At 45.6% G+C, this 26298-nt stretch overlaps 1 protein-coding gene across 1 annotated transcript; it reads right to left on the bottom strand.

Moving 5' to 3' along the window:
• Positions 1 to 7123: 7123 nt before the first annotated feature.
• Positions 7124 to 17637, bottom strand: SIGLEC15 (sialic acid binding Ig like lectin 15). Its single transcript, XM_009557517.2, has 5 exons — positions 17284 to 17637; positions 13554 to 13937; positions 10585 to 10944; positions 8591 to 8621; positions 7124 to 7220 (listed from the first exon to the last, which is right to left on the bottom strand). The coding sequence occupies exons 1-5, from the start codon at positions 17333 to 17335 to the stop codon at positions 7124 to 7126; spliced, it is 924 nt and encodes a 307-aa protein (XP_009555812.2). The 5' UTR covers positions 17336 to 17637.
• Between the last annotated feature and the right edge of the window lie 8661 nt (positions 17638 to 26298).

The raw sequence follows: 26298 nt of genomic DNA, 5'->3' as shown, positions 1-26298 counted from the left end.
TAGTTGTTCTTAGACCGGAAAGTATGAAGGGGGAGTGTCCTTCATACACTTGCTCAGTTAATAGAGTTTTGGAGACTGATGTCTTTGACTTCCTTGGTTTAACGTGTATGGGGTTCAACAGCCTGTTTTTGTGCCCGTAATCCAAGGAAAAGATCCTCTGTGTTACGGCAGAAGTAACATTTCTCTGACCTGGCAAAATTCCCCAACCCTCTGTGATAATATACTTTGGAATGATACACGGCTGACCCAGACTGTGGAATTTGGTGTTTATTCCAGGAAAGCTAGTAGTGTGGAGGGAAGTAGTTGAAACCTGTGTCTTCATTTAGTGCTGCTCTTCATAGAATCATAGATCACAGAATCGTTTGGTTCGAAAGGACCTTTGAGATCATTGAGTCCAACCATGCCTGTCCATTACTGAGCCAGATCCCTGAGCGCCTCGTCTCACCATCTTTAAACACTTCCAGGGATGGTGACTCCATGTGAGAAATGTGCTCCCTACTGTTTTTCGCTTATGCAAGATTTATTACAGAGACAAATCCCGTGGAGCAAAGAAAGCAGCGCTGGGTGCGTGACCGAAGTCAGCGGTGTGCCCAAAAATTCGCGAGTTCCCAATTTATAGTAGTGAGCTAATACATATTCCTTCTCTTTCCTGGAAAGGGAGGCGATATTATGAGTACAGAGATCACCGCACCCCTTAACCTGCCCACTCTGCGCATGCGTGGTATATTCCGGTGGTCCTCCAAAGGGTCGCTCAGGATGAAGTCGGAAGTCTTCCTCACAGTAACCTTTTCACGCTTCATTCTCATTTATGGCTTAATCCGGTTCTTGGCCCACCTGCTTGTTGTTCCAGGAAATGGTATAACCACCAACCGTCTTATTTGCCTAAGCAACATCCTGCTTAAACAGCTTGCCAAGCATTACATTGAAGCTTGCGAAAGCAATTTCTCCACTTGCTTTATTCTTGCAATCCACCCTTTTATCCCCATAAATCGCTTGAGCTTCATTTAATTCTATTAGGTAACTTTTCGGTCCTTTCTGCTATGAGCCTAGCACTTTCTAAGGTGTCTTTGGGTATCTTTTTACCTACGACCATTATTTGTTGGGTACCCTGGGTGGCTGCCGCTTTCGGATTCATAGGCATTGCATTCCTTCAACCACATTTGTAATTAATCTTAAGATACATGGTATAAGGCAAGGTATAAACAATAATCCTGTTGTTGCGCATAAGAGGAAAAACCCTACCTTTTTCCACCATGTTGTCCCTACTAAGTTATCCCACCACCCTGCCTCTAACATTGGTTTCCACTTCTGGACAGGTACGTGGGCTACGTTCCGTATATCACTTGCAATCTCTAATACTGCTTCTCCATGATGGTCAGTCTTTATACAACAATCCGAAACACTGAATTTCCCACACCCCCTTCCTTCTGCCAATAGATAATCTAAGGCTGATTGATTTTGATACACAACGGCTCGTGTCTGAGTTTGTTGTTTGGCAATTAGTTCTAGAGTTGAGGCTATTTTGTTGGTGATTTGATTCCAATACAGCCTGTAAACGGATTATCCAGTTCAACATATGTATGGGGGTTCAATATCCCCAACGATCATCTTGAGCCCAGGTGGGTGGTCCATAATTTTAAGTTATCCATTGGGGAGGCCATTCTTCTCCCATCCAGCTCTGGGTTCCTCCCACTACAGATGGTCTTTTTTGTTTCAAATCTTTGAATACTGACCCGTAGTCCATTTCCTTGTTTAGTGGGCAAGAGGAAAAAAACCTGGTTGTATTATCCCTAACATACAATTCCCTCCCCATTTGGCAGGTAATGCTGAATAGGCTCATTTGCCACATATCCAGAAAAGCCAATCTGGAGCTTCCTAAAAATCTTTTTTTGTACTGTTGACATTTTCCCAGTATTTTGAATCCCCATTGGTACCTGAATATGGGTTTTGGCCATTTTTGCTACGATTGTATAGCCTTTCCTCTTCATTTAAGCTACAGTTAGCTTGTGTCTCATTCTATTTAGACTAATAAAAGTTTGGAGGTCATGGTATCCACCACTGAGGGGTTGAATTCATTACCAACAACTGTTTGCTAGGAGTTGCCCTCACCCATTTGGAATATTCTTTTCCTCTCTGTTTGAGACATTCTTGTCCAATAACTGTTGAACACAGCACCCACCCTTCAGGTTGGGATATTCTACTTAAACTGGTTTGGTTCCATTGGAGTAATTCTAAGGCTTCCAAGCTGGTTCCTTTCCATGGTCATTCCTCCGTCATTAGTTCCCCCCTCGCAAATCCAAGAACCGGGCACATTCAACACCTGAATTGTCTGGGTGGCTAAATTAACTAAAAGATTCTGTCCTAGGATAGGGAAATCTAACTCTCCTCTTAAACTCTTAATCACATCAGAGTATAATCTCTTTGGGTTGCCGGAACCTTGTTTGTTACAATTCTGTTGCCTGGTGTCTTGTCACGTTCTGGACTAGTTCTTCCTCTATCTTCTAAGTCTTCCCCCATCCGAGATACCCCCAAATCCTCCTTTAGTGAAACAAAGGCACTCTTCCTTATGGGGTCATGATGCCCCATTCTTGGTCCCCTCCTTTACCCTTATTTTCCCTCCATAGTGACAGGTTTGGGTCTGTTTTGGGTCGTAGCAGTGCCGGTTGATAATAAAATGAACTGTAAAGGAGTATAGTGTAGACTGGCCCCACCTCATGGTCTGGTACCATTTTCTGCATGGATCCTCTGCCAGGGAGGTCACTCTGGCCAGTAGAAGGATTAGAAGAGGTCCAGCATAGTGTATGTTCCCACATACAGGTGGCCAAGAAGGCCAATGGCATCTTGGCTTGGATCAGAAACAGTGTGACCAGCAGGTCCAGGGAGGTTATTCTCCCTCTCTACTGGGCACTGCTGAGACCGCACCTTGAGTACTGTGTTCAGTTCTGGACCCCTCACTACAAGAAGGATGTTGAGGCTCTGGAGTGTGTCCAGAGAAGAGCAACAAAGCTGGTGAGGGGGCTGGAGAACAAGTCTTATGAGGAGCGGCTGAGAGAGCTGGGGTTGTTTAGCCTGGAGAAGAGGAGGCTGAGGGGAGACCTTATTGCTCTATACAACTGCCTGAAAGGAGGTTGTGGAGAGGAGGGAGCTGGGCTCTTCTCCCAAGTGACAGAGGACAGGACAAGAGGGAATGGCCTGAAGCTCCACCAGGGGAGGTTCAGGTTGGACATCAGGAAAAAATTTTTCACGGAAAGAGTCATTGGGCATTGGAACAGGCTGCCCAGGGACGGGGTTCAGTCACCTTCCCTGGAGGTGTTCAAGGGATGGGTGGACAAGGTGCTGAGGGGTATGGTTTAGGGAGTGTTAGGAATGGTTGGACTCAATGAGCCAGTGGATTCCTTCCAACCTAGTGATTCTGTGATTGATTCCCAAGCCTATTGGGTTGCAGCCAACAACTGGGATGGTCATTTTCTTAGCGGTGAACACAGAGGCTAACCCAATCTTGCCCTCTTCTCCTTCCTGGCTCTATCTTGTATGGAAGACTCCCAGTATTGTGCAGTCCTTTTTTTTCCATACAAATCTGCGTTAGCAACGCTTTATGGTCTGCTCCCAGGCTTTTTCATCAACACCCCAAATTTCCAGGATTAACTTTTTTCTTACACACACTCGGGGCCTCTATGTGGATGTGGTCATTCCTAGTTCTTAGATCCCAACTATTTCTGAAGATCTCCTGGCACCTCCTACACCAATTGTCCCTCCGGAAGCAAATACAATACCACCTTTGTTTACAGTGGCAACATTCACAGAGTACCCAAATAGGATGTCTAGAAGTTGCACACTCTAGATAGCGTATGTGACGAGAGATAGGCTCCACCAGACTCAATCCAGGGGCTCTATGTTCCCAATCTAGGGCTAACAACCTCCCAGTTTCGGATTCGTAGAGGCACCGCTTGTTATCCCCCTTGTGGGATAGTCTGCATGCTGTTGTTCTGCCGATCAAGGCCAAACCATTCATTAACAGTTATTGAACCATCATGCTGGTGGGAACCAAACCATCTGAGGGACATCTATTTTCTTCTCCCAACTTGTCTTGCTCAGCAGTTGTTGAAGTGGGATGAATTTTTGCCTGTGGACTGCAGCTTGAATATTTATTAAGAATATAAAGCCAAATAGGTAAACGGACATCAGTTAATTCCACGTTCAGCTGTTAAGTTAGTGGAAAACCAGAAGTTGAGCAGCAAGACTCACAAAATGTGCAGACAGTGCTTCCTATGCAGACTGACCCTGCAGCAATCCCTCTGGAGCTCGGTGTTCTGATGATGGGAGTTGGTATCGTTTACTCGGGAAGCTAAAGAGCTCAACAGAGCAACGGCCAAATCCTTCCAAGCCCTGACTGTGGAAGAACTGGGGGAGGGACTGGAACACTCTTGTTAAGACAAGTGTGGTCAGCGCTAGAAATCTCCTGGCAAATGCTCTGGTGTGTTTTGTCCCTTCAGTATCTACTGGTTTGCGTGGGTGGTTTGAGTCCACTTTGAGGACCAGGGGCTGGCCAGCATGGGGTTTCTTCCTTAAGTGCTTTCTGGGCACGTGGTCTGCAATGGACGTGCAAACGCACCATCACCTGTGTGTGCTGGCCTGCCAGTGCTGACCAGTAAGCACTCGCTGGCTCATCATCCACACCTTGCCAGTGCCCTGTGAGTTCCTGCTGTGCTCCCACACGAAGGACAGCTCATCATCGCTACCCCAGATCTTGTGTGTCCTGAATAGGCTGTGTCCATCCATGGCTGCACTCCAGGCTTGTGAGCTATCCTTCTGCATCTCTGTGGGATGGTAACCCTTCAACTCCATGTGGACCTCGTAATTCCACGTCGAGCTGATTTCTCAGAAAAGGTGTGAGAGCTTTCCCCACAATGCTGTCCTGTAGGCACTCCTTTATTGCACAGATAATGCTGAAACTGGCTTCTTCCACCCTGTTTTGTTGATAACAAGGTCTCTCCTCTGTACTTTACCCCAAATCTTTTGCTTCCAAAGGACGAAAGAGTGGGAAGTGGGCGGGAAATGTTGAGAGCAGGCTCTTCCCATCCCAACCTCATCCTTAGTGAGCTGGCGTGGTTTAGAGATCCCTCACTGGGGAGTGAAGGCAGATTAATTAATTTCTGTCCTATTCGTAGTGTCTAGGGTGTGGTGGATTCCCATGCCTAGGTGTCCTTGTTCTCCACTGCACCAGTGTGGGCTGTGGTCTGGAAGCCAAGTAAGCAATCCCGCCAATCCATGAGCTTCGTGTAGCTTCCTTATTTCCTGTAGCTGTTTTGTGACATGCATTTGTTGGCAGCACATTGGCTGCTGGCAACATGAACCGGGGAACACTCGTGCACCCCAGGTGGTTTTGGGGCACAAGGTCTGATGCTTCTATTTGGACTCAAACTAACCTAGTTAGAGAGGTATTTTTCAAGAGAAAAATCCTATAAGCCAAACTTCAGTCCCATACATGGATAGAAATTGGTTCTCATTACTCTAATGTGTGTCTACAAATCAAGGGCTCAGAAATTCAATTCAGTTTGTCCAGTTAATAACTCTGAGATCTCTTTCATGTGTGAAACTGAGTTTACTGATCTGTGACTGCGCTGTCTGCTGTAACTTCTTTTCCCTTCCTACTTTTATTTAACCTGGCTTTGTCACTGCTGAGATTTGAAACCGCAATTTAAAATATCAGGTTCAAATATTTCCTTGCATATATTTCCTTTCTTTTTTTTACCCCTTGTTATCCTGGCCAAGACATTTCAAGCTGTGCTTCACTTTCACAGCAAGACGTTACGAAGAAATGAACTTCAAAATAATAATTCCCAGGCCAAGAGTGAGCTTCGAGGCAGAACCACAGGCTTGATGGTAATTCAGTAGCAGCTGGGGCTCGTGGCCAGCAGTGGTCGTTACCAGAAACAAGATCGTAAGGAGAAGACTTTTGGAGCTGCTGCACTGGAATGATTGCACAAAGCACTGAATCCAGTGATACAAATATGAAAATAGGTTCTTGTTACTCCTTTTGTTTTCATTCTTACTCCTCCTTTTCCATGCCAACCTCTTCCTTTTCACATCCTTTTCCTGAGCCTTTGTCTGCCTGATGGAGACTCCAGGTTGACCTGTGTCATCCTGTACCATAAGCTGGGTGTCTTCACCCTGTTCACAGGTGGAGCATGTTCACAGTTTGGTTATAGACTTATCTGTGGAGGACAAGTGACTTCATAGTAGTCGCTTCATCTCAGAAGAAAATATGAGTAGTAGTCAGGGCTTAAAGGACTTTTATGTAACACAGAGTTGGAAACTGTTTAGAAATAAATTCCTTTGGCTTATTTTTTAAGGTGTTTTTTTTTTTTAGGAAAAAAACCCCTATTTGTTTAATTGGGATGTTTTCACATCGTATTTATCTCAAAGCTCTGTGATTCTGCATCTGTGTGCACATGTGCACTGGGAACTGCAGTACCGTCACAGTGCAGACCACCCTTTGTATGTCTTGCATTCAGCTCTACCAGCTTCTGCAAAACCTCGTTTCCTTTCTGCTTAGACTCCTCTTGAGAGTTAAGATTTCCGTTAAAGTCTTAAATAAACTCATCTGGAATTTAAGGAATAATAATAATCACTAAAAAACCACCCCACCAGAAATTCCAGATACAGCTGGTATCTGAAACACGAAAATTGTTCACTTGCTGGCTCTAGGAAGCTATGTGTGGTTTGACGGGTGGGGTGGTGAAAACTGCTTTTTTTGAAGTAACGTTTGAAAAACACCAAAGGAAAAAGATGTAAGAAAGTGGTAGACTGTTATCTGCTTGCTAAACACTATCTGATAAGGCCTAAAACCATACAGGTTGTTTAGAACTGACATCTTGTGTAGGTCCTCTTCTGTTCTTCTGTGTTTCTCTTTGTTTTCTCTTTTCTTTCTTCTTTTATCCCTTTAAGGGCTTTCCTTGCTTGTAAGCTGCAGCAGGGATGGAAGCCACACAACTGGAAGGCCTGTTTGACCTTCTGTGCATCAGTCAATGTCAGTCTTATGTTCGCTGGAAAAGGCAGCCTTGTACAAAGCAGCCAGGAATTCGCACTGTGCAAGTGAGTGAAGATGAGACCACCCAGGTCCTCAGCTGCGTCTCGATGCTCTTTGTTCTGTTGGCAGGGTCTGGCTGCCACCGAGTCTGCGGTCAAAGTTCTCATAGGTGGATTCTTGCTGCTGTGGCCTGGTAGTGGAAGAAGTGAATAAGGTGAAGACATATTTCTCTCTGGTTTAGACTTTATAATAGTAGTTAAGGAGTGTCAGAGTAAGTATCTGCCATACCATCTGATGTGGATCCTCCCCTCTGCAGCAGGGAGTTTGTAAGTGCCTCAATTGCACCTAAGATTTAATATCTTATAGCATTCAGACTTATCTCCTACGCCATTAGCATTAACTCCTACTACTGTCCTGCTGCTCCAAGCCTCTGGAAAGTGTGTGAACCTCTCCTGAGGAGGATGCTCTCATGTAGAGCCTGGAGGATCTTGGTCCTTAAGTTTTCAGCTATGTGTGTATCTATACAAATGTCATCAAGGGTACATTGTGGTTTAGACACCATTAAATCAGTAGAAACTATGCGGTTGCAAATACTTATTACAGATTTAACTGTAGGATTAAATTCCCGTTGCTTCTTTGGCTGTCTACTGATGCTGTACACTTGTCAGTGCTGCTGAAATGTCCACTGTACCTGGGTAAGGAGAGGCAAGGAGACATCACATAGAGATAACTGAGGTTGGAAGGGAGCAGCCCTCTGCAGATGTAAATGTATTGACCACAGGTATGGCTCCTTTAGGTTTGGCCTAAGAGTTGATTTTGGGTTGTTCTTTTTTTCCCCCCCATCACTTCCTAGCGTGGCCACCACAGCTGTCAGAAGTGTCTAAGGTCGGTGTTGTGCTTGGTAATGGGGAATGCCAAGAACATTGTATGGACACCACACAGAGATTCGGGCCCTGGCACACCTGAGTTGGCTCTGAGCTAGGCCATTTGGCATCTCCATGCCTTCTTCCACACTTGGCAGAGCTCATCAGCTCTGATGTGGGCACTTTTCCTGCTCCATTAGAGACTGGTGTGCAGAGCTGGGAGAAGGTTTGTGTTGCACAGTTTCCCTCTCTCGATCAGCGTCCTCTCTATCCAGCCTGCCACAGATGCCATTCTAGCCTGTTCCCTTCACCTGTCCGTTACGTGGGTCTTTGTTTTGGTAGTTTAATGTAGCTTCCTAACACGCTCTGGGACTATGGCCCAGCTAAACTTCTGCTAGCTTCTTGCTGCTGCGGTATCCATATGCCACAGTCTCTCCGATCCACAGCCCCATTCCCTTGTTCTCACGTCAATGGGGCTTCTTCTCAGCTGTACTCAAGCCAGAGCCTCCTCCCAGCAGTGGAGGAGTTTGTCCATCACACTGCGTTACATGTCCATCAGCCCAACCCTGTCCCTGTCCCATGAGTCTGTGCTTAGCCTGGGAGGTTGTTGCCAAGGCCAAGGACACATTGCATTTCTCTCCTTAGCCACCTCCACCCTCCTGTTGGATTACATCAGCAGAAGGCAGGACATCCTTACCGGGTCAGGCCGGATGGGGCAGAAGATGGACCTGTGAAGAGGAAAGGAAGTCTTGGGTTAGCAATGCAGTTGGAATGAGCTGCGTAGCCAGGACTGACTTAGAGCTGTTGGGAAGCTTCACAAGAGGGTGGCCGTGACACTTCAGTGAATGGGGAGAAGACCTTTGTCAGGCATGTGGTCCCCTTCATGAGAGTAGGAGTTTGGTAGTGGAATGTAAGGAGCAAAGCTTTCCTGATTTGTCTTGCAGCTTCCGCAGTATGACATGAGTGGTGACTTTTGCAAATTGTTAACATCAGACTCTATGTATATACTATATAACTCTATGTATGAGTTAGGGTGATGTGATGTCTTGTCTGGCCTGAGAGGCAGAGCCTGCCCAGAGTCCCTCCTAGTCTCCTTCTCCCTGTGACATCACGCATCAAGGATGGCGCGCTGGAGGCCCGTGGCCTCTGGGCTTATTGAGACGTCTCATCCCTCTGCCTGTGAGCTGATGCTCATGCCTTGCACGCTGAGGTTTCCTGGCTCTTATGGCCTTCATGTGGCTTAGAAGATGAGGTTTCACTAAAGATGGGGATGGAGCTGGGAAGCAAGGCCTGAGGGATAAAAAGGTGGTCTGTAAAGTCAGTATGCCCAACTCAGGAGAATAAGCTGCTGTGTAGGTAGCAAAGGTAAATCCTGCCCATGCACTACATGGGAAGAGGTAGTAATTAGTCTGATTCTTAAAAATCCGGTTGTGTAGGTAGTGGATGCTCCACTGTTAGTTTATTAATCTTTCTTCTTGGGCACAGGGAAACTTCTAGCCCCTTTGTCTTGCAAAGAAACATAGAATCTCTAGGTTCAAAAATACATTCGAGGTCATCAAGCCCAACCGTACCTGTCCATTAGTAAATCATATATCCCTAAGTACTTCGTCTACCTGTCTTTTAAATCCCTCCAAGGATGGGGACACCACCACCTCCCTGGGCACCCTCTACCAGGGCCTGAGAACCCCTTCTGTGAAGAAATTTTTCCTAATGTCCAACCTGCGCTGGTGAAACTTGAAGCCATTCCCTCTCGTCCTATCACTTGAGTGAAGAGACCAACATCCATCTCACCACTATGTGCTTTCAGGCAATTCCACACAGTGATGAGATCTCCCTTCAGCCTCCTCTTCTCCAGGCTAAACAACACCAGGTCCCTCAGTTGCTCCTTGCAAGACTTATTCTCCAGCTTCCTTCTGTTCTCTGAACGTGCTCCAGCCCCTCAATGTCTTTCTCGTAGTGAGAGGCCCAAAAGTGAACTCAGGACTCAAGGTGTGGCCTTAGCAATGCCAAGTACAAGGACACAATTCCTTCCCTGTTCCTGCTGGCCACACTGTTTCTGATACAGGCCAGGATGCTACTGACCTTCTCGGCCACCTGGCTCATATTCAGCCACTGTTATCCAACATCCTCAGGTACTTCTCCAGGCAGCTTTCCAGCCACTCTTCCCCAAGCCTGGAGCTACACGGGGTTGTTGTGTCCCAAGTGCAGGACTTCTCATTTGGCCTTGTTGAACCTCATCCCATTGGCCTCAGCCCATCTATCCATGCTGTCCCGATCCCTCTGCAGAGCCTCCTTATCCTCCAGCAGATCAACACTTCCTTCCAGCTCTGTCTCATCTGTGAATGTACTAAGGGTACATTCAATCCCTTCATCCAGGTCATGCATAAAGATACTGAACAGAACTGGATCCAGCACTGAGCCCTTGGGGAATACCACTTGTCACTAGCAGAGACCTCCTTCCTGAAGGAGACCTCCTGCCTGCAGGCTGCAACTAGACATTTCAGGAGGTCCTTCTTTCTTGTTCTTAGATTTCCTATTTGGAATGTCCTTCTCCTAGGGTTGAAAATCATAAAATCATTTAAAGAAACCCCAAACAAACCCAGCCCCTCCTGCCTGGCTTTATCTGCTGCCTTCCATTGCTGATAGCCAGCCTGGTGCAAGAAGACTACCAAGGGAAACAGGGATACGTACCTCCTCTTGAGAAAATGGTGAAGACCAGTATGACTATCAAAATGAGCACTTTAATTCCCAGCGGCACAAAGGTCAGGATCAGGAAGAAGGAGCTGCTGGATGCTTTGAATTTATAGAAGTACACAGCACCCTCTGCTCTCCCATGGCTGTTGACAGCAGTACAGGTGTATTTTCCGTCATGGGTCAGGGACTGGAGCTCCTTGGTGACGCGGTGGTTCATGCTGGTGATGGAGGTGAGGTTGCTGTAGGGTGGTCCGTTCCAGGTCAGAGTGGGTGCTGGCTCCCCTTCAGCTGTGCAGCGTGCTTGGAAGGTGCTATCCCCATTGGAGCTGATGGTGATGTTAATGATCCTGGGGGCAGCTGCAGAAAACACAACAGGGGAGGAGGGAACGTGGATGAGGTTTCAAAGGTCGGTGAGCTTGGTCTTGGTGAACCCTCAGTACACTGTATTAGGATAACGCTGGGATCAAACCCCCCCTTCTTTTTTTTTTTCTTGCTACTTTCTTTCCCTAGGTTTTCCCATCCTGCCTGTGTTGGGTAGAGGAATGAGAGGATTAACACAGGCTTGATGCAAGGGTATGTAGTCTATTTGTGTTTTATCCCTGTAATGCCTCACACAGTTTTCTGAGCTTTGGTCAACTTCTGTTGCTGTGAACTTCCACGGTGTCAGGAGACAAGGCAATCATCCATGAAGATCATAGAATCATAGAAAGGTTTGGATTGGAAGGAACCTTAAATCCCATCCAGTTCCACCCCCCATCCCCCTGCCATGGACAGGGACAACTCCTACTGGATCAGGCTGCTCAGAGCCTCATCCAACCCGTCCTTGAACACCTCCAGGGATGGGGCAGCCACAACATCTCTGGGCAACTTGTGCCAGTGCCTCACATCTCTCACAGGAAAACATTTCTTCCTAAGATCATAGAACCCCTAGGTTGGAAAAGACATTTGAGAACATCAAGTCCAACTGTATCTGTCCACTAGTAAATCATATCCCTAAGCACTTCTTCTTCCTGTCTTTTAAACACCTCCAGGGATGGGGATTAAATCATCTCCCTGCAGCCTGGCTTGATAACTGTTTCAGTGAAGAAGTTTTTCCTGATGTCCAACCTGAACCTCTCCTGGCACAGCTTGAGGCCATTCCCTCTCGTCTAACGATGAATTGCACCCCAGTATAACCTGCAATGTAAGCTAGGTGCAGCTGGTGACCTTTTTGGACTTGCTGCATCTTGCACATGGTCCAGGACAAGGCAACCATAGTGCTCTCCTGTAGGAGTTTCGTTGCTATTCCTTTGGTCTCTGGCCTCCAGAGCAAACACAGAGAGATCCATTTGTGGGAGCCTTTTGCTTAATGCCTGAAACTTGCTACATTTGGCAAACTATTGACAGGGAAGATTTCTAGTCTTTCTTACAACCTATTTTTGATGCTTTCTTTCAGCGTTGTAGTGACCACCCAATAGCTGATGTTGCTATGGGGTAGCACACCAAAAACAAGATAGGGCTGCTAATTTTGCATTCTGTATGTGTAGCATATGGGGCTCTGTGACTGAATGAGCAACGACAAAGATCATTTGGGGGATGCAAAATGTTGAGAGGTGCTGTTGAACATGTCATCTTTGCTCTAGTCTGCTAAGGAAGCATAGATGACATGACCAAGCTTGTTTTACCCATCGGTCCTCTCCTCTTGGACCTGTTGGCCCATTTCATGCATTTGATTCCTTAAAGCATTTTGAAAACTGAAGGGAACTAAATGGGTCTCCTGATGCAGGGAAAACAGGAATTCATTATTTATCTCAGTTTTGGCCAGGCTGGGACAGCAGATGCGTAGCTTGTGGCTACCCGCAGCATGTCGTTCCTGTTGTCCATGCAATGCAGGAGAGGTTTAGGGATGGAGGATTGACTTACAAGAAAGGTAGCTGTGTTAGTTGTCACGTGTGTTTGTGTTTTGGTGTTTAAATTAACCTCTTAAGCATTATTTAACCCATCCTATTCATACTGTCAAGGCCCATTCCCAAAGAAGGCTGCAGCCTGGCTACCATAGCTGCTTATGCTATCATTCCTCTCACGTTAAAATCCAGGCAGCCACTGAGAGATAGATTTTTCTGCCATCCCAACCTCGTCACGCTGTGTGTCAGGGTGTTTAGAAGATGGTCCAAGTGAAGGAGAGCCTTGACAATGCAGAACTTCCCAAGAAGTAGCTGAGCTTGTCCTCATGTCCTGTCTGGATGCCTACAGCGCACAGCAGGCATAAGGGCAGTTCTACTTCACAAGCAAAATCATCCAACACACAGCACCTTTGCACTCACGTGTACGCTCTGAGTCTGTTCCTGAGGCTGGCTGGGTCTCCTCTCTCAATCTGCAAATGCACTCTGGGAGATGGGATTAGCATTTGACTTTTATTGATCTGTTTTTATCAGGCTATTTGTAATTAATATTTCTTGCTCCAGAGGAGTTTGGACCTTTGGAACGTGGGTACCAGGTATCTTGTCTTTCCAATCCCCTGTTACGTTCCAGGCCTTTCTGTGCTTACATTTGCTAACACGTGCTCAGCGCCCAGGCTCCCCAGTGCAGATAGGGATGAAAAGGACACCTTTAACCCCACTCCAGGGGCTGCTGATCCCATCTTGCTTCTATGGTGCCTGCACACAGCCTATGCTGCAGGGACAAAGTAGGATGCTCAAGACCTACCTGGCTTTTACCCCTGTGGCTGGAACCTCGCTATTTCCTTATGAGTTTGGCTCCTATTCCCTTCCAAGCTTAGAACTCGTTGACTCACGTTGGAAGAGTCTTGGGAGGCAATGACTATTCCCTGCACAAAAGTTGTGAACTGTTCACAGAGCTGGAAAAGCCAGCCTTTTGCAACACCTTTTCAGGTCATTTTCTGTTACCTACTCATCAGTTTCCACATCTTGTGGTGCTTGCTTCCCTACGGGGTGATTTTGCCTCCTCTGGTTGTCTTGCCCTCTTACCAATCAAATGCAGTTTTATCCCATTCCTGCTTTCATACTTGTCGTGGATATCCCCAGACAACTCCACTCGGCAGAAGTATCTCTCACTGTCGCTCCAGGTCAGATTGTCAATCCTAATGGAAAGGTCCTTGTGCCGGGGGTTGCCAAGCAGTTTGTATTTGTTCTTGTAGCTGACGGCAGTCTTACAGAGCTCGCTGCTGCTCTGACTAACGCACTTGAAAACTACCGTGCCATTGTAAGGTTCCTTGATCCTCCAAATTGCAGTAAGGGTCCGGTCAAATGTTTTGTAGGGGTGTGTGAAAGTACAGGGCAGGATAACCATCTTCCCAAGTTCACCAGTAACATCAGATGGGACATGAACGGACCAGCCGTTGGACTGTACACCTAGAAGAAGAATGAGATAATCAAGAATAATTCATCTGGAGTGTTTGAGAGGGAAAGTGAACATCCTTCCTGCATAGAATCACTGAATGGTTTGGGTCGGAAGGGACATTATGGCCCTTCCGGTTCCAACCCCTCTGTCATGGGCAGGGACACTTCCCACTGGATCAAGTTCCTCAAAGCCCCATCCAGCCTGGCCTTGAACACCTCCAGCCATGGGACATCCACAACTTTCCTGGGCAACCTGGGCCGGGGCCTCATCACCCTCACAGAGAGACATTTATTCCTAATAACTCATCTCAATTTCCCCTCTCTCAGCTCAAAACCACTCCCTATCATCCTACCCCTTTACTCCCTGATAAAAAAACCCTCCCCAGCTTTCCTGCAACCCCCTTTCCTGAAAGCCCTGGAGCTTTCTCTTCTCCAAGCTGAACAACCCCAACTCTTTCATCCTATCCTTGTATGGGAGGTGGTCCAGCCCTTGGATCATCTTTGTGGCCTCCTCTGGACTTGCTTCAACAGATCCATGTCCTTCCTGTGCTGAACATCTGTTCTGTTGTTGGTCAGAAAGACGGATGCACTGTTCCCAGGGCGTGACCTGTGCTGGCTGGTGTTCTGAATGAAGACTTGCAGATGACCACAAGTTGTTGTGGCTGGATTTGGTGCCAGTCCGCAGCAGAGCTAATGGGACTGACTAACTTGTGGTGAAAGTGGTTTAATTCCTAAGCAAGCCACTTGTTTGTAAAGTGAGCAATAACACCTTAAGTTGTTTAACGCAGTCTTTTGCCATTCACAGATATTTATGTACTTGGAGGAACAGATTTATTTTTCTTTAAGAAATAAAAGCTAAAAATAAAAATTTGGCATATACTTGGAAATCTGGTGGCTTTAGGTGCTGAAATGCATTAAGTGTATCAGCCCTGCGTTTGAGTGCATGCACACACATACTCCTGCATTACAATATCTATTGCACTGATCAGTTGGTGGTTGCATTACCCATGGGGAAGGCAGTTACAGCTGATGTTTCTAGTGATCAATGCTGCTATCATCACAAAGCAGGTCCTTGTTTGTACACTGTGACAGGATCTGAATAAAGACTTGCAGATACTCATCTTATAAAGGCTGGTGAGAACAGGCAACTGCCCTGTATCAGCTCCTGTCATAGGAAGGAGGATGTCTGTGACAGTACAGAAAGAATTTCCCTGTTAGCAGAACGGGTTATCACTGCATGGACTCCGCCTGCCAGTATCTTCCCAGACAGGTCTTATTCTAGTGTCATGGCAGGGGAAATCCTGAGTTTTTTAGATGAAATGTCACAAACAATTGTGATATTGTTCTCTTGGCCAAATTTGGTCACAAAAATCCTGGCGTAGTCTGGAGAGCTGAACCTTGTTGCCACCAGACCCAGTTTAATAGTGGTGGCTGCCCCATCCCTGGAGGTGTTCCAGGCCAGGTCGGATGGGCCTTGGGCAGCCTGAGCCAGTGGGACGTGTCCCTGCCCATGGCAGAGGGGATGGAACTGGATGGGCTTTAAGTTCCCTTCCAACCCAAACTATTCTCTGATTCTATAATAGTTTCTGTCCAGTGATGAAAACAGCCTTGATCTGAATGGATGCTCCCCATCTTGGAATGATCAATGTGTCATTCGTTTCTTTCTCCAAGAACCATCAGCATCAACAGACAGCACCTGTAGACAGTGCTTTCCATACAGACATGTATCTATGCACCATGTTGCTAATTGCAACAGCTGTAGCAGCAGATGGTGGCTTCAGGAACGTCTGTGGCTGCATTCCTGTCTTGTAAAACTCATTTGATGGCTTCATTAAATCAGGAGCTTTCCCCTGAAAAGCTGAGAATAACTGTGAAAAATGCATAGCTGCCCTACAAATAATTGCCACTCATCCGTGGTCTAGATGACTTCACGGTGGTCTGTGGGCGTTCAGCTGTCCAGTTACTCATGTAAACTCTAAGATAAGATTTGTTGCTTGTTCCTGTATCTGTTCTCCACCATATTAGGCAAATACCTCAGTAGTGGTGAGCTCATATTAACCTATTGTGCACTTCACAATGGACAAAGGCCAACATAAGACTGGTTTTCTACCATTAAGTTATTTACCCGGAATTTGGGCCAAGACAGTATTTTGATTATAGAGATCTGGAGTTGGGCTGCCTTGTCATTCATTATAAGAATATGAGTACCTTTTGCAGCCTGGGTGGTCTAATCTACAAGACTCCATGGCCACAGGAGCTCCAGGAGGCTGATGGATGTTCAGCACAAAGACCTGGCAGTGAAAACGGAAAACGCTATTGCTTCCTAGTTTGTTTCATATTGTTTTGTTTATTTTACAGCATGTCACCGTAACCCCTTACTTTTGGAGAACTGCAGGTCATGTGATTTAAGTAGACAATTTTCTTTCCTCTGCCACTTTTTGGCTTACGTTTCTGTAAAATCTTAAGCGAAGAACATTATTTTTAGCACATAAACATCCTGCTGCCTTCAACATGAGAAATAATGTTAAAAAAAAGTTCTTCTAATGTTACCAGCTCCACCCATTCCTATGGAAACACAATTTGCCTAGGTTATAAGTGCAGGGAGCTGCCAGCATCTTGTGTATAGTTTATCCTTAACCTTATATCTTCAGCACAGCAGGTCTTCCATGGCTTCTGCTTGCTCCTATTCATTCTCCATTTGTACCTGGAACCGAAGCTCTCACAAGAAACAGAAAAGGTTACAGACAAGCAGCCTACACAGGTTACAGGAGGTAACTCCTGGAAGGAGTTGTTAGTTCAGTGTACCTGCTAATGTCAACGGAAAGGTCGTGAAGATAACGACATCAGGAGATAGAGACCACCATAGACGCTAGCCTTGCTCTAGCAAACACTATTTGACAGCATATCTAAGCAAATCCTATTGACCTAAATAGATCATAAGTGCATTCTTGAAGTTAAACATGAGCGTAAGTGTTCAGTGGAACTGGAGCAAATTCTGCCCGTTGCACAATAACTCCTAGAAGCACAAAACAGCACTTCTGAGTAGTGATAGACTTGCTACAGCCAACTGACCATGCAGGGGAAAAGCTAGATAAAGAAGAACTCCCTGTGCAAGTTCAAAAAAGCAAAAAATTAAAAGCTATCAAACAGAAGACTTCTGGCAACTGAGGAGTCAAGCCTTTGGGTGCTTTTCCAGTATTTATGCATGCACCTGGAATGTCATGATTCTTTTAAGCACTGCAATGGGTGGTGAAATTTTTCAAGAGTTTATTTTACCAGACAATTCTCCTGGCACTTCAATTAGAGTGAGAAGAAAAGCCCTGATGAGGCAGGGATTTGTAGCAAGCTCAGAACTCACCCTTCCCGGAGATGCAAAGGAGGCACAGAAGGAACAACCCAAACTCTCTCATGCTTGTTGGTGTTCTCCACTGAGGTGTATCAGCAAACCAGAACCGTCTCTACAACATCTGAGTTGCTGGTCCTACAGTCACAAAAGCTTTTTCCAGGGATGGAAGAAGTTGTGGTTTTCCGGCCTTTGGAGGGAATGAGCTGTTTAGCAGAACCAACTCTGGATTCAGATATTAATAGTTTCGTGGTCAGTCATGTGAAAAATATACCAGAGGCAGTCTGAATATTACCATTTTCCAGTTAAAGGAAGGGGACTGCAAACTGGGGCTGCAAACACCCACTCTATGTGTGTGATGGTGCAAGACAGGACAACTTCCAAGTTCTGGAGAAAGTCCTCGCAGTCTGCCGAAGGAGGCGGCGAGACCCTTGCTCTCCTGGCTTGAGACAGTTCCTTTTCCTGAGCCTGGAACCTACAAGACGACTGTGCTTTACCCCTTGTGTTCACTGGTTGTTGTCATCCATGCGTGTGAAAAAACACCTTCTTCTTTCAAAATCATCTGAGCACTTGAGCCAAGGTTCAACGATGGATGAATGCTCTGGAGCCCTCTGGAAATCTGCTCTTTACAGACTCTTGTGACTCCGATGATTTGCAAGTCATTCTCCTCCTTGTTGATCAGCTGTGTTTACAATCAGCTGAGCTCCAGCTTCTGCTCAGAATCCTTGTGTAAATACTCACTCTTTCCTTCTGGGTTTAGCTTTAGCAAACTTGCTGTGTAATTTGCTAATCTGCAGAGCTCGAAGTTTATGGAGTGCTGACCACACTCCCCTCCCTGTCCTCTCCCACACAGCTGTCACAGAATGGCTTGGGTTGAAAGGGAAATTTCAAAGGTCATCTAGTCCAGCTCCCCTGCAATGAGCAGTGACAAATATATCCTATAATACCTGTATCCTACAGTTTGTGGTGAATTTTAGAAAAGATTTTAATAATATGAATTTCTGATGAACACCTACCATCAAGTGTACCTTAGTAATAAGGCACAAAAAATAGACCTTAAAAATGGTCCCAGCTCCAGAGAGCTGATGGACAAAGATAAATATCCTTGTTAATTTTTTATAGCTTACGGGCTATTATTAGTTGTATTTGAAAAAGTGTTTATTGGATGTTTCTGTAGCTATGTGACAAAAGACAGCCCTCTACACACCATTTTGTCTTGGAATCTAACCTGACAGTCAGCTGGGCCCATGATTAGCTCTAGCTAATAAACAGCAGTACACATACAATTTGCTTGAATCAAGCATTAGCTAAATAGAGAGTGTACTCATGAGCAAAAATAGGTAGGGGAGAGCGTAAACAGCATTAACAAACCCATACTGGCATTTTTTTTTTTGCGTGCTTTCTGGAAGCATAGACTGGTTTTACTAAAAGGAATGAACAAGTCAACAAAATGCCCTTTTAACTATTACTATGAATTTGGACTTTCATCTTCAAGGCACTTTCCAAACATCTATTAATTATCTTTTCAGAACTCAGTGATGTTATTAAGTTTAGCCTTGGATCATGTTTATCCTTTACAGCTTTATCCTTGGATCATGTATACTGTTTACAGCTTTAGCCTGAGGTTTGCTGCTTTCATTTCAGACTGGAGGGAGGGCTGATGACTTCCTTCCTCATCTCAGAGATGATATTGTAGTGTCTCGCTGCCTCTCTCCTGTTTGGAGACGAGGACCACAACACCCAAAACCCTTCTGTAAGCAACCGTGGGTGTGCAGCCACTGGAGGGCTCCCAGAGTCAATGTAAGAAGATGCTGCTTAGTTGCTACAGCAGCTTTTGTTCTGCCAAAAGCTAGCGCCTTCCCCCAGCAGAGATGCCAGGGCTCCTCTTTGCTCCTCACCTCTTCCCTTTAAACTCTCCCTTCTTATCTCGCTGTTCAAAAGCTCCCAGAAGCAGGACTTGGAAATTGGTAGTGTTGCGCCTGCTGTTTTCTGAAGTCTTCCTTTGTTCTTGTCACAGTTGGAATTACTCTCCTACTGCCTGTAAAAGGGGGGATTGCTGTTTTCCCAGAATTTTTGGAGGAGGCTCTGACAGTACACAGCTGTCTTTTATGTGGGCTCAGACCTGTTGCTGCCTAACAGAGGGATGGCATTGTTTTAGCTAATGACTTAGAGCCCTGCTCCATCCCTATTCAAGTTCTTTCCAGAACAAGATCAGGACCCAGTGCTCTGTCTCGAAAACTGACCTTAACAGCTATAAAATGTAATACATTCTGCTGTCAGCAGAGAAACCCGAGCGTATGGGTGGTGGAAAGTGTGAGTGAGAGACCTGTATCTGTATACCATCTGTGTTATGTGTCTTTTTTATGTACTTCCTCCGTTTTCCTCCATACACAGTTTGATTTTATCCATTTGGCCTGCATCAGGAACAGCATGGCCAGCAGGAGCAGGGAGGCAATTGTGCCCCTGCTCTTAGCACTGCTGAGGCCACACCTCGAATCCTGGGTTCAGTTCTGAGCCCCTCATTACAAGAAAGCCATTGAGGTCCTGAAGCGCGTCCAGAGAAGGGAATGGAGCTGGGAAAGGGTCTGCAGAACAAGGGTTATGAGGAGCAGCTCAGGGATCTGAGGTTGTTCAGCCTGGAGAAAAGGAAGATAACAGGAGACCTTATCACTGTCTGCAAATGCCTGAAAGGAAATAGGAGTGAGGTTGGTGTTGATCTTTTCTGCCAAGTGACAGGCGATAGGATGAGGGAAATTGCCTCAAGTTGTACTTGGGGGGCTTCAGATTAGACATCAGGAAAGACTTCTTCACAGAAATGGTTCTCAGGCACCGTCAGAGGCTGCCCAGGGAGGTGGTGGAGTCCCTGCCTCTGCAGGGATTTAAAAGATGGGAAGATGAAGTGCTTAGGGATAAGAAGTAGAAGTAGACAGGTACAGTCGGACTTGATGATCTCAATGGTCTTGTCCAATCCAGGGATTCTATGGTTCTTTGATTTGTGATGTGAACTCTTTGATGTTGCAGTGTCTCTAAGTACTTCATGCTCCTTGGGCCAGGGGGTCTCGGTGGACTGAGGTGAAAGATTGAAATGAAATCTATGCTTAAGAGACCTTTGACCCACAAGGGCTGTATGTGTCCTTGCTTAATGATTATAATAGGAAGTTTTAGGACTGAACCCAATGCTCCTCGAATCCAAGTGAGATTACCAATCACTGACAGCCCTTCCCTATCCTGGTCACCCTGTTATCCAAATAAGCACTGAAAGTCTGGTCTCAGCATGATGCTGGGATTAGCCTGAGCAGGGGGATGAGCCAGCTGGCAAAACAGACACTAGACCTGTCCTTTAGACTAATCCAAATGACGTGTCTGATTAAAAGCACTTGAAATACCACCAGAAAAGGAGTCACTGCCCACACTTTCCAGCTGAAAGTGAGCCTGTGAAGATTTATGTGCTCTGTCTTTCCCTGCTGAATGAACATAGCTGGTGATGTAAGAGATGCTCCCTTAGCTGTGGATTTCATAGACATTTTCTGGGATGAGAGATGCACTTCCTTATGCTGCAGCTTTGGAAGGAGCATTTGCTGGTTATGTCAATCAGTTCACGTACTATCTGAAGCAGGTCCTCTGACACAACACTCTCGGCCAGGGAAGCAATGGGGCTGATGCATAGTCTGAGCTCTAGCAACAACCACCTCTGTGCTGTCTCGCTTCACAGACACAAAGCAGACTCAAAAGCACTTAGATGTAGCTCTATGGAATAGAAACGCACTTCTCTAGAATCATGGAATCATAGAATCATTGGTGTTGGAAAAGGTCTCTAAGATCATCCAGTCCAACCATCAGTCCAACACCACTGTGCCTACTAAACCATGTCCCGATCTGCCCTGTCTATGTACTTTTTGGACACCTCCAGGGATGGCAACTCCACCACTTCCCTGGGCAGCCTCTTCCAGTGCTCCACTACTCTTTCAGTAATATAATCTTTCCTAACATCCAATCCAAACCTCTCCTGGTGCAACTTGAGGTCATTTCCCCTTGACCTGCCACTTGTTACTTTGGAGAAGAGACCAAAACCCACTCACCATAGCCTCCTTTTAGGGAGCTCTAGAGAGCAATAAGGTCTCCCATCAGCCTCCTCTTCTCCAGACTAAGCAATCCCAGGTCCCTCAGCTGCTCCTAATAACCCCTGTGCCCCAGCCCCTTCCCCAGCTCCATTACCCTTCTCTAGACGTGCTTCAACCCTCAATGTTCTTCTTGTAGTGAGGGGTCCAAAAGTGAATACATGACTCAAAGTGTGGCCTCAGCAGCGTCAAGTACAGGGGAATGACCCCTTTCCTGCTCCTGCTGGCCACAACATGGATCCAAACCAGGATGCTATTGGCCTTCTTGGCCACCTGGGCCACTGCTGGCTCATGTTCAGCTGCTGTCAACCAGCACTCTCAGGTCCTTTTCTGCTGGGCAGCTTTCAAGCCACTCTTCCCCAAGCCTGGAGCATTGGGTTGTTGTGGTCCAAATGCAGGATGCAGCACTTGGCCTCGTTAAACCTCCTACAACTGGCCTTGGCCCATACCCAGTAAAGAGTATGCCTGCCTAAGCCATGAGGATGTACCTGTGGAGAATACCTCTCTGTCTCTTATTTTTACCCACTCTCTGCCTTGCCTGATCTTCTCTATCCAACCTCTCTAGACTGAAGTTTACATTTGCATCTTGTCAAAGTAACACACCGTTCTGTTGTCCTTTGTTCTCCCTGATATCTGATAGCTTATAGTGTTTCCTTGATCCAAATGAAAAATGTAATTGTAATGTTTTTGTTGGTTTGTTTTAATGGTAGTTGTTGTTTCTCTTTTTTTTTTTTTTTTTTAATTTGTGTGTTTGTGTTTGTTTGTTTTTAACTTTGGTTTCCCAAGCTGTTGTGCATCTGAAATGTGATTAAAGCCTGGACTGTTCAGCTATTTCCCCTTCCTTGCTGGCAAATTTCAGTTGAATTTTTCTTCCTGGCGTTATCTGCTGCTGTGAAGCTCCAGAAGTGCTTTGAGTGCTCCTCAGTTTATCCACCTGTAAGTGTCAACTGCAGGTTCTTCATCCTGCATGGATATCTCACCATCATTCTTGCTCTTAAATATAGCCCAAAATGTATTTGAAAGTGTTGGCTTTCAAGGATGGGTCGAATGGCCATAGGCGGTTCACTGCACCATCTATTCTGACCGAGTACATAACTTATAGTATAACAGAGATTATCTTCATCCACGTGCTCCTGAAATGAATTCCAAAACTTGGATTTGACCTTGGGTACTGAGTTACCATGTGTGGTAGGAAGGAGCGAGGGAAGGCACAGCACCCGCAGCCCTGGCCCAACCGCGTTGGGCAAGAGTGGAAGGAAAGGTGAGTTGCAGACACGAAGCTGGGTTGTGGAGGTAGTAAACGAGGCAGCGTTGAGTGATCACTCATTCTAATGAACTATGTCTGGAGGCACTATTTTTTGACAGCCTTGACCTAAACGTCCCAGGGTTTTCCACATTGCAGTTAAATCTGCAACTGAATCATTAGGCAGAGGCAACTGTATTTTAAGAGCACTGTAGACATTTTTGCCTTTCAGGGACCCACCACTAATAACTCCTGTAGGTAGCTCATGACCTGTATGAAGAACAGGCAGTGTAGGTGCTATTGATAGCGGAGACCTTTGAATTCTTGGCAGATTCTGTCAGTGCAAGATAATTCCTTTCAAGCCAGAACAGGAATAAGGTGAGATGAAGGCAGTAAGTTCCCTTTCACTGGTGGAGTGACCTACCCTTGGAAGAGCCAGTAGAAGGACTCATTTTTGCTCTCTATGTCAGGAGTTCTCCAGAAGACATGTTGAAGATGGGATCATATCATTGATCTTATTTGGGGCTCTGCTTCTAGAATTCAGTTTGCTTCAATGACTATGATATTTTGATTAGTGCAGGTTAAGGAGCTGAATAGGACATACTGATAAAAGTATTACTGCCTGTGTGTTTACCTCCATCCCTGGAAACATTTCTGATAGTAAATGGAACATTTAGTGCCAATAAATAGCAAACAGTTTTCAGCATGTTTCTAGCATGCTCAATCTGGCCTTCAAATGACACCACGTGCCTGTGTTGGTAGGTGCCCAAAGCTGGCAGTTTGTCTTTCTATATTGTCGTTACTGAGATCTCCTGGGTCAGAAGGTCCCAGGGGTGGAAGTGCCAAGGAGAGACATGTGAGTTGTAACTTACAAAGGCATTTACTTTTGCTTTCTCTGGTTTCTGATAACATAGAAATGTTTTCAAAGAGCCAACACTAACACTTTCAGGCCAACGTAACCTTTACTTAATTGCGCTATTTCCATAACCTTGCAGGGCCTTTTAGATACTAAGTGAGATAAGGCCCTTGCCTGGGAGAGCTCACATTCATTAACAGTGATGGATTATGACATTGACTTCTGGGATTAAAACCAGAGGCTGATAACGTGGAGGAGAAGTGTTATGGGGAATGCATTGTTCTTACCAGTTCTCACCACACATGGGACTGAAGGAAACAATAAATCAATTTACATCACTTAATACACCCTGCTCACAACCATGTGTGCAAGTGGCTCTTGGCTCAACAGGAAGATCTTGTTGAAAGCTCAGTGTTCCTGTTCAGGCATGATTAGAGAATAAAGTTACATCACTGAAGGGAAGCTGTTTGACAAAGAGACGGAAAAGTGAGGGAAACTGAGGAAGCACAGTGGGAAAACAAGGTGAAGAGGAGATGCAACTAGGGCTGGGCAAAGATGATGCTACAGTGTTGGAGAACAGCAGAGCATGGAGGATGAGGGAAGGATGGCCCTTCCATAAGCTGGACATCTCCATGTAGGAATTTCTCTCCTTTCCAGGCTTGAAAGCCCCTTTATGGGTTGTGATCCTTTGCAAAGACATTGCCTTAAAGCACAACAGGATGGAGCCAGGGCATGAGGGAGATGAATTTGGTCATGCTGCAGGGTAAATAAAATATTGGTAGTCTAAAGCTGGGAATGGGGTAAAGCAGGTGGCAAGGGGAACATTCTGATTAGGAGTGGTTGTGATTAATGGAATGAGCAATTACGGCATTTCTGGGCAGGCAGGTTTCTCAGAAATCCTTACTTCTCATGTGACGTCTTCAGAGACGTTAACTAAGTTAACCAGAGAGGCTCTGCAGTCTCTGATGGCAAACTCTTCCTGGGGTTTTCACAAACCCCAGGCTGGAAGTGAGCTTAACCTGATGTGTTTGAAAATCACTGTACCTTGTTGCAGCATGTCCTTAGGTACCTGAAGAGTTAAAAAGATGCGACCTGAGATTGTCCAAGCTGTGGTTTCCAGCAGTAAGAGGAGAAAGGAGGTTTCTCTCTCTGTTAGGGATCTGAGTGACCAAAGCCATCCACAGGTAGGCTTTGAGAGAGTAGACTGTGGGTGACTGTTATGCAGAGGGGTTTGATCTAGCCCACATTTTTGAAGCAGAGCCAGATCCTTGCAGGCAAAAGACATTACTTTGTTACAGATAATCAAATTGTAGAAAGATTAGTCACTGATTTAGTGACGGAAGGAAGAACAGACATGTGCATCCTCTGAGGTGCAATCACTCATTTGCCTATCAGACTTAATTATTTTGAACAATCTGTGCTTTGGCCCTATTTCTCTGAATGTATAAATGATTCTCACTTATCCTTTGAATGCTTTTGGATGGATTCCCAGAAGAACTTAAATCCTGGAAGGCTTTGTGACATGCCTGAAAGCAGCTGTCTTCTCCAGCACCGGTATGCGGTTACCTCTCCCACAATCAGGAGAAATCTGGTTATGTGCATTTGAGGAGCACATGAGCAACCCCACATGTCTGAAGGCAGAATTGTTTGGGTGCATTTCTTTTGTTACTTGCTCATAGTTTCATCCAAACCTGCAAGTTTCTGCAAGTCTTACAAATAACCATCATTCTTTGCGGGGACAATGGAACAAACGAACATGCAGAACTCACCGGCACAGATTAGTCACGTCGCAAATGGGGCCACTTACCTACTTAGCTTTATTACGTAAATCTGCAACATACTGGTTAGCGGCCTCCTCTGGGAGAAGGATTCCTGTAAGGACAATGTATGGCATTCTTGCTCACATTCCTCCTCTGTTATCGTAAGCTTCAGAAGTCCCTGGACTGCTGCGTGCTCTAGTTTGAAGGGTGGCACTGGTTTTGCCTGGCTGGTCTGTGTGAGTCTTGTGGATTCCTGCTTGTTTACAGGATTGCCACCCTGGGAGGCAGTGAAATGTTTATAGCTGTGGTTTTCAGCTGTATGAGAAAGGAGCTGATGGGTGGTTTGACTTGTTGTGAAGTCCCAGCTGAGTTCAGGCTATGAACACTGCATCCCCCTTGCATAATTTCTTCTTTGGCACCACTGCTTGCCTTGTGCTGAAGATGACTGACAACTTCATCTTTCAGGAGGTACCAGTGAGGGGAAAGTTTTTCTTCTGGAATTTTTATTGTACGCAAAATATAAACATTTCTGTATAAAACAAACAAACAAAAAATCTTGTGGTATTCAGTGGAGAAATTCCAGATGTCTCAATCCAGCTGAGCCTATTTCTCAATGAACCTTTGGTGTAACTTATTTCTGTGGCACCCGTCTGCTTCTTTTCAGCACTTCTGCAAATGTATCAGGGGTAAGGATATAAGGATGGATCTTCTTTTCTGCTCTGCCCCTGCTATTCTGCTTTTAAGCCTCAGCATGACTTTCAGTTCACAACATCTATCATTTGTTATGTTAGTGGCCATTTGGCCTTTCAAAACTAATCTAATTCTTCTCTCTTTGCTTTGTATCAGCTTTCAGCTTTGGCTTAGTAAAATAAAAAATTATGATGTAGCAAATTCGTCCCTAAGCTGTATCACCCACATTTTGGTTATATGTAATCACAGAGTCCTTTATTGTAAAATCCCTCCTATGTCTTGAATGAGCTCCTCTGTCTGCTGCGTGGATCCACCCTTTCCCAAATACATTTTTTCATCTTTTTCACTTTTAGTGTAATCAAT

This window comes from Cuculus canorus, chromosome Z (genome assembly GCF_017976375.1).
Source record: "Cuculus canorus isolate bCucCan1 chromosome Z, bCucCan1.pri, whole genome shotgun sequence".
NCBI classification, from domain to species: Eukaryota; Metazoa; Chordata; class Aves; order Cuculiformes; family Cuculidae; genus Cuculus; species Cuculus canorus.
This window is presented reverse-complemented; position numbering and strand designations above follow the sequence as displayed.

What these genes read in the sequence shown, in the direction of transcription:
- SIGLEC15 (XM_009557517.2), bottom strand. Translation starts at nt 17,335, where the DNA reads ATGAGAGAGTTTGGGTTGTTCCTTCTGTGCCTCCTTTGCATCTCCGGG. An exon ending in GATAAAACTGCATTTGATTG is followed by an intron (nt 10,945 to 13,553) that starts GTAAGAGGGCAA and finishes TGTTTTCTGCAG; the next exon opens with CTGCCCCCAGGATCATTAAC. An exon ending in CACCATTTTCTCAAGAGGAG is followed by an intron (nt 8,622 to 10,584) that starts GTACGTATCCCT and finishes TCCTCTTCACAG; the next exon opens with GTCCATCTTCTGCCCCATCC.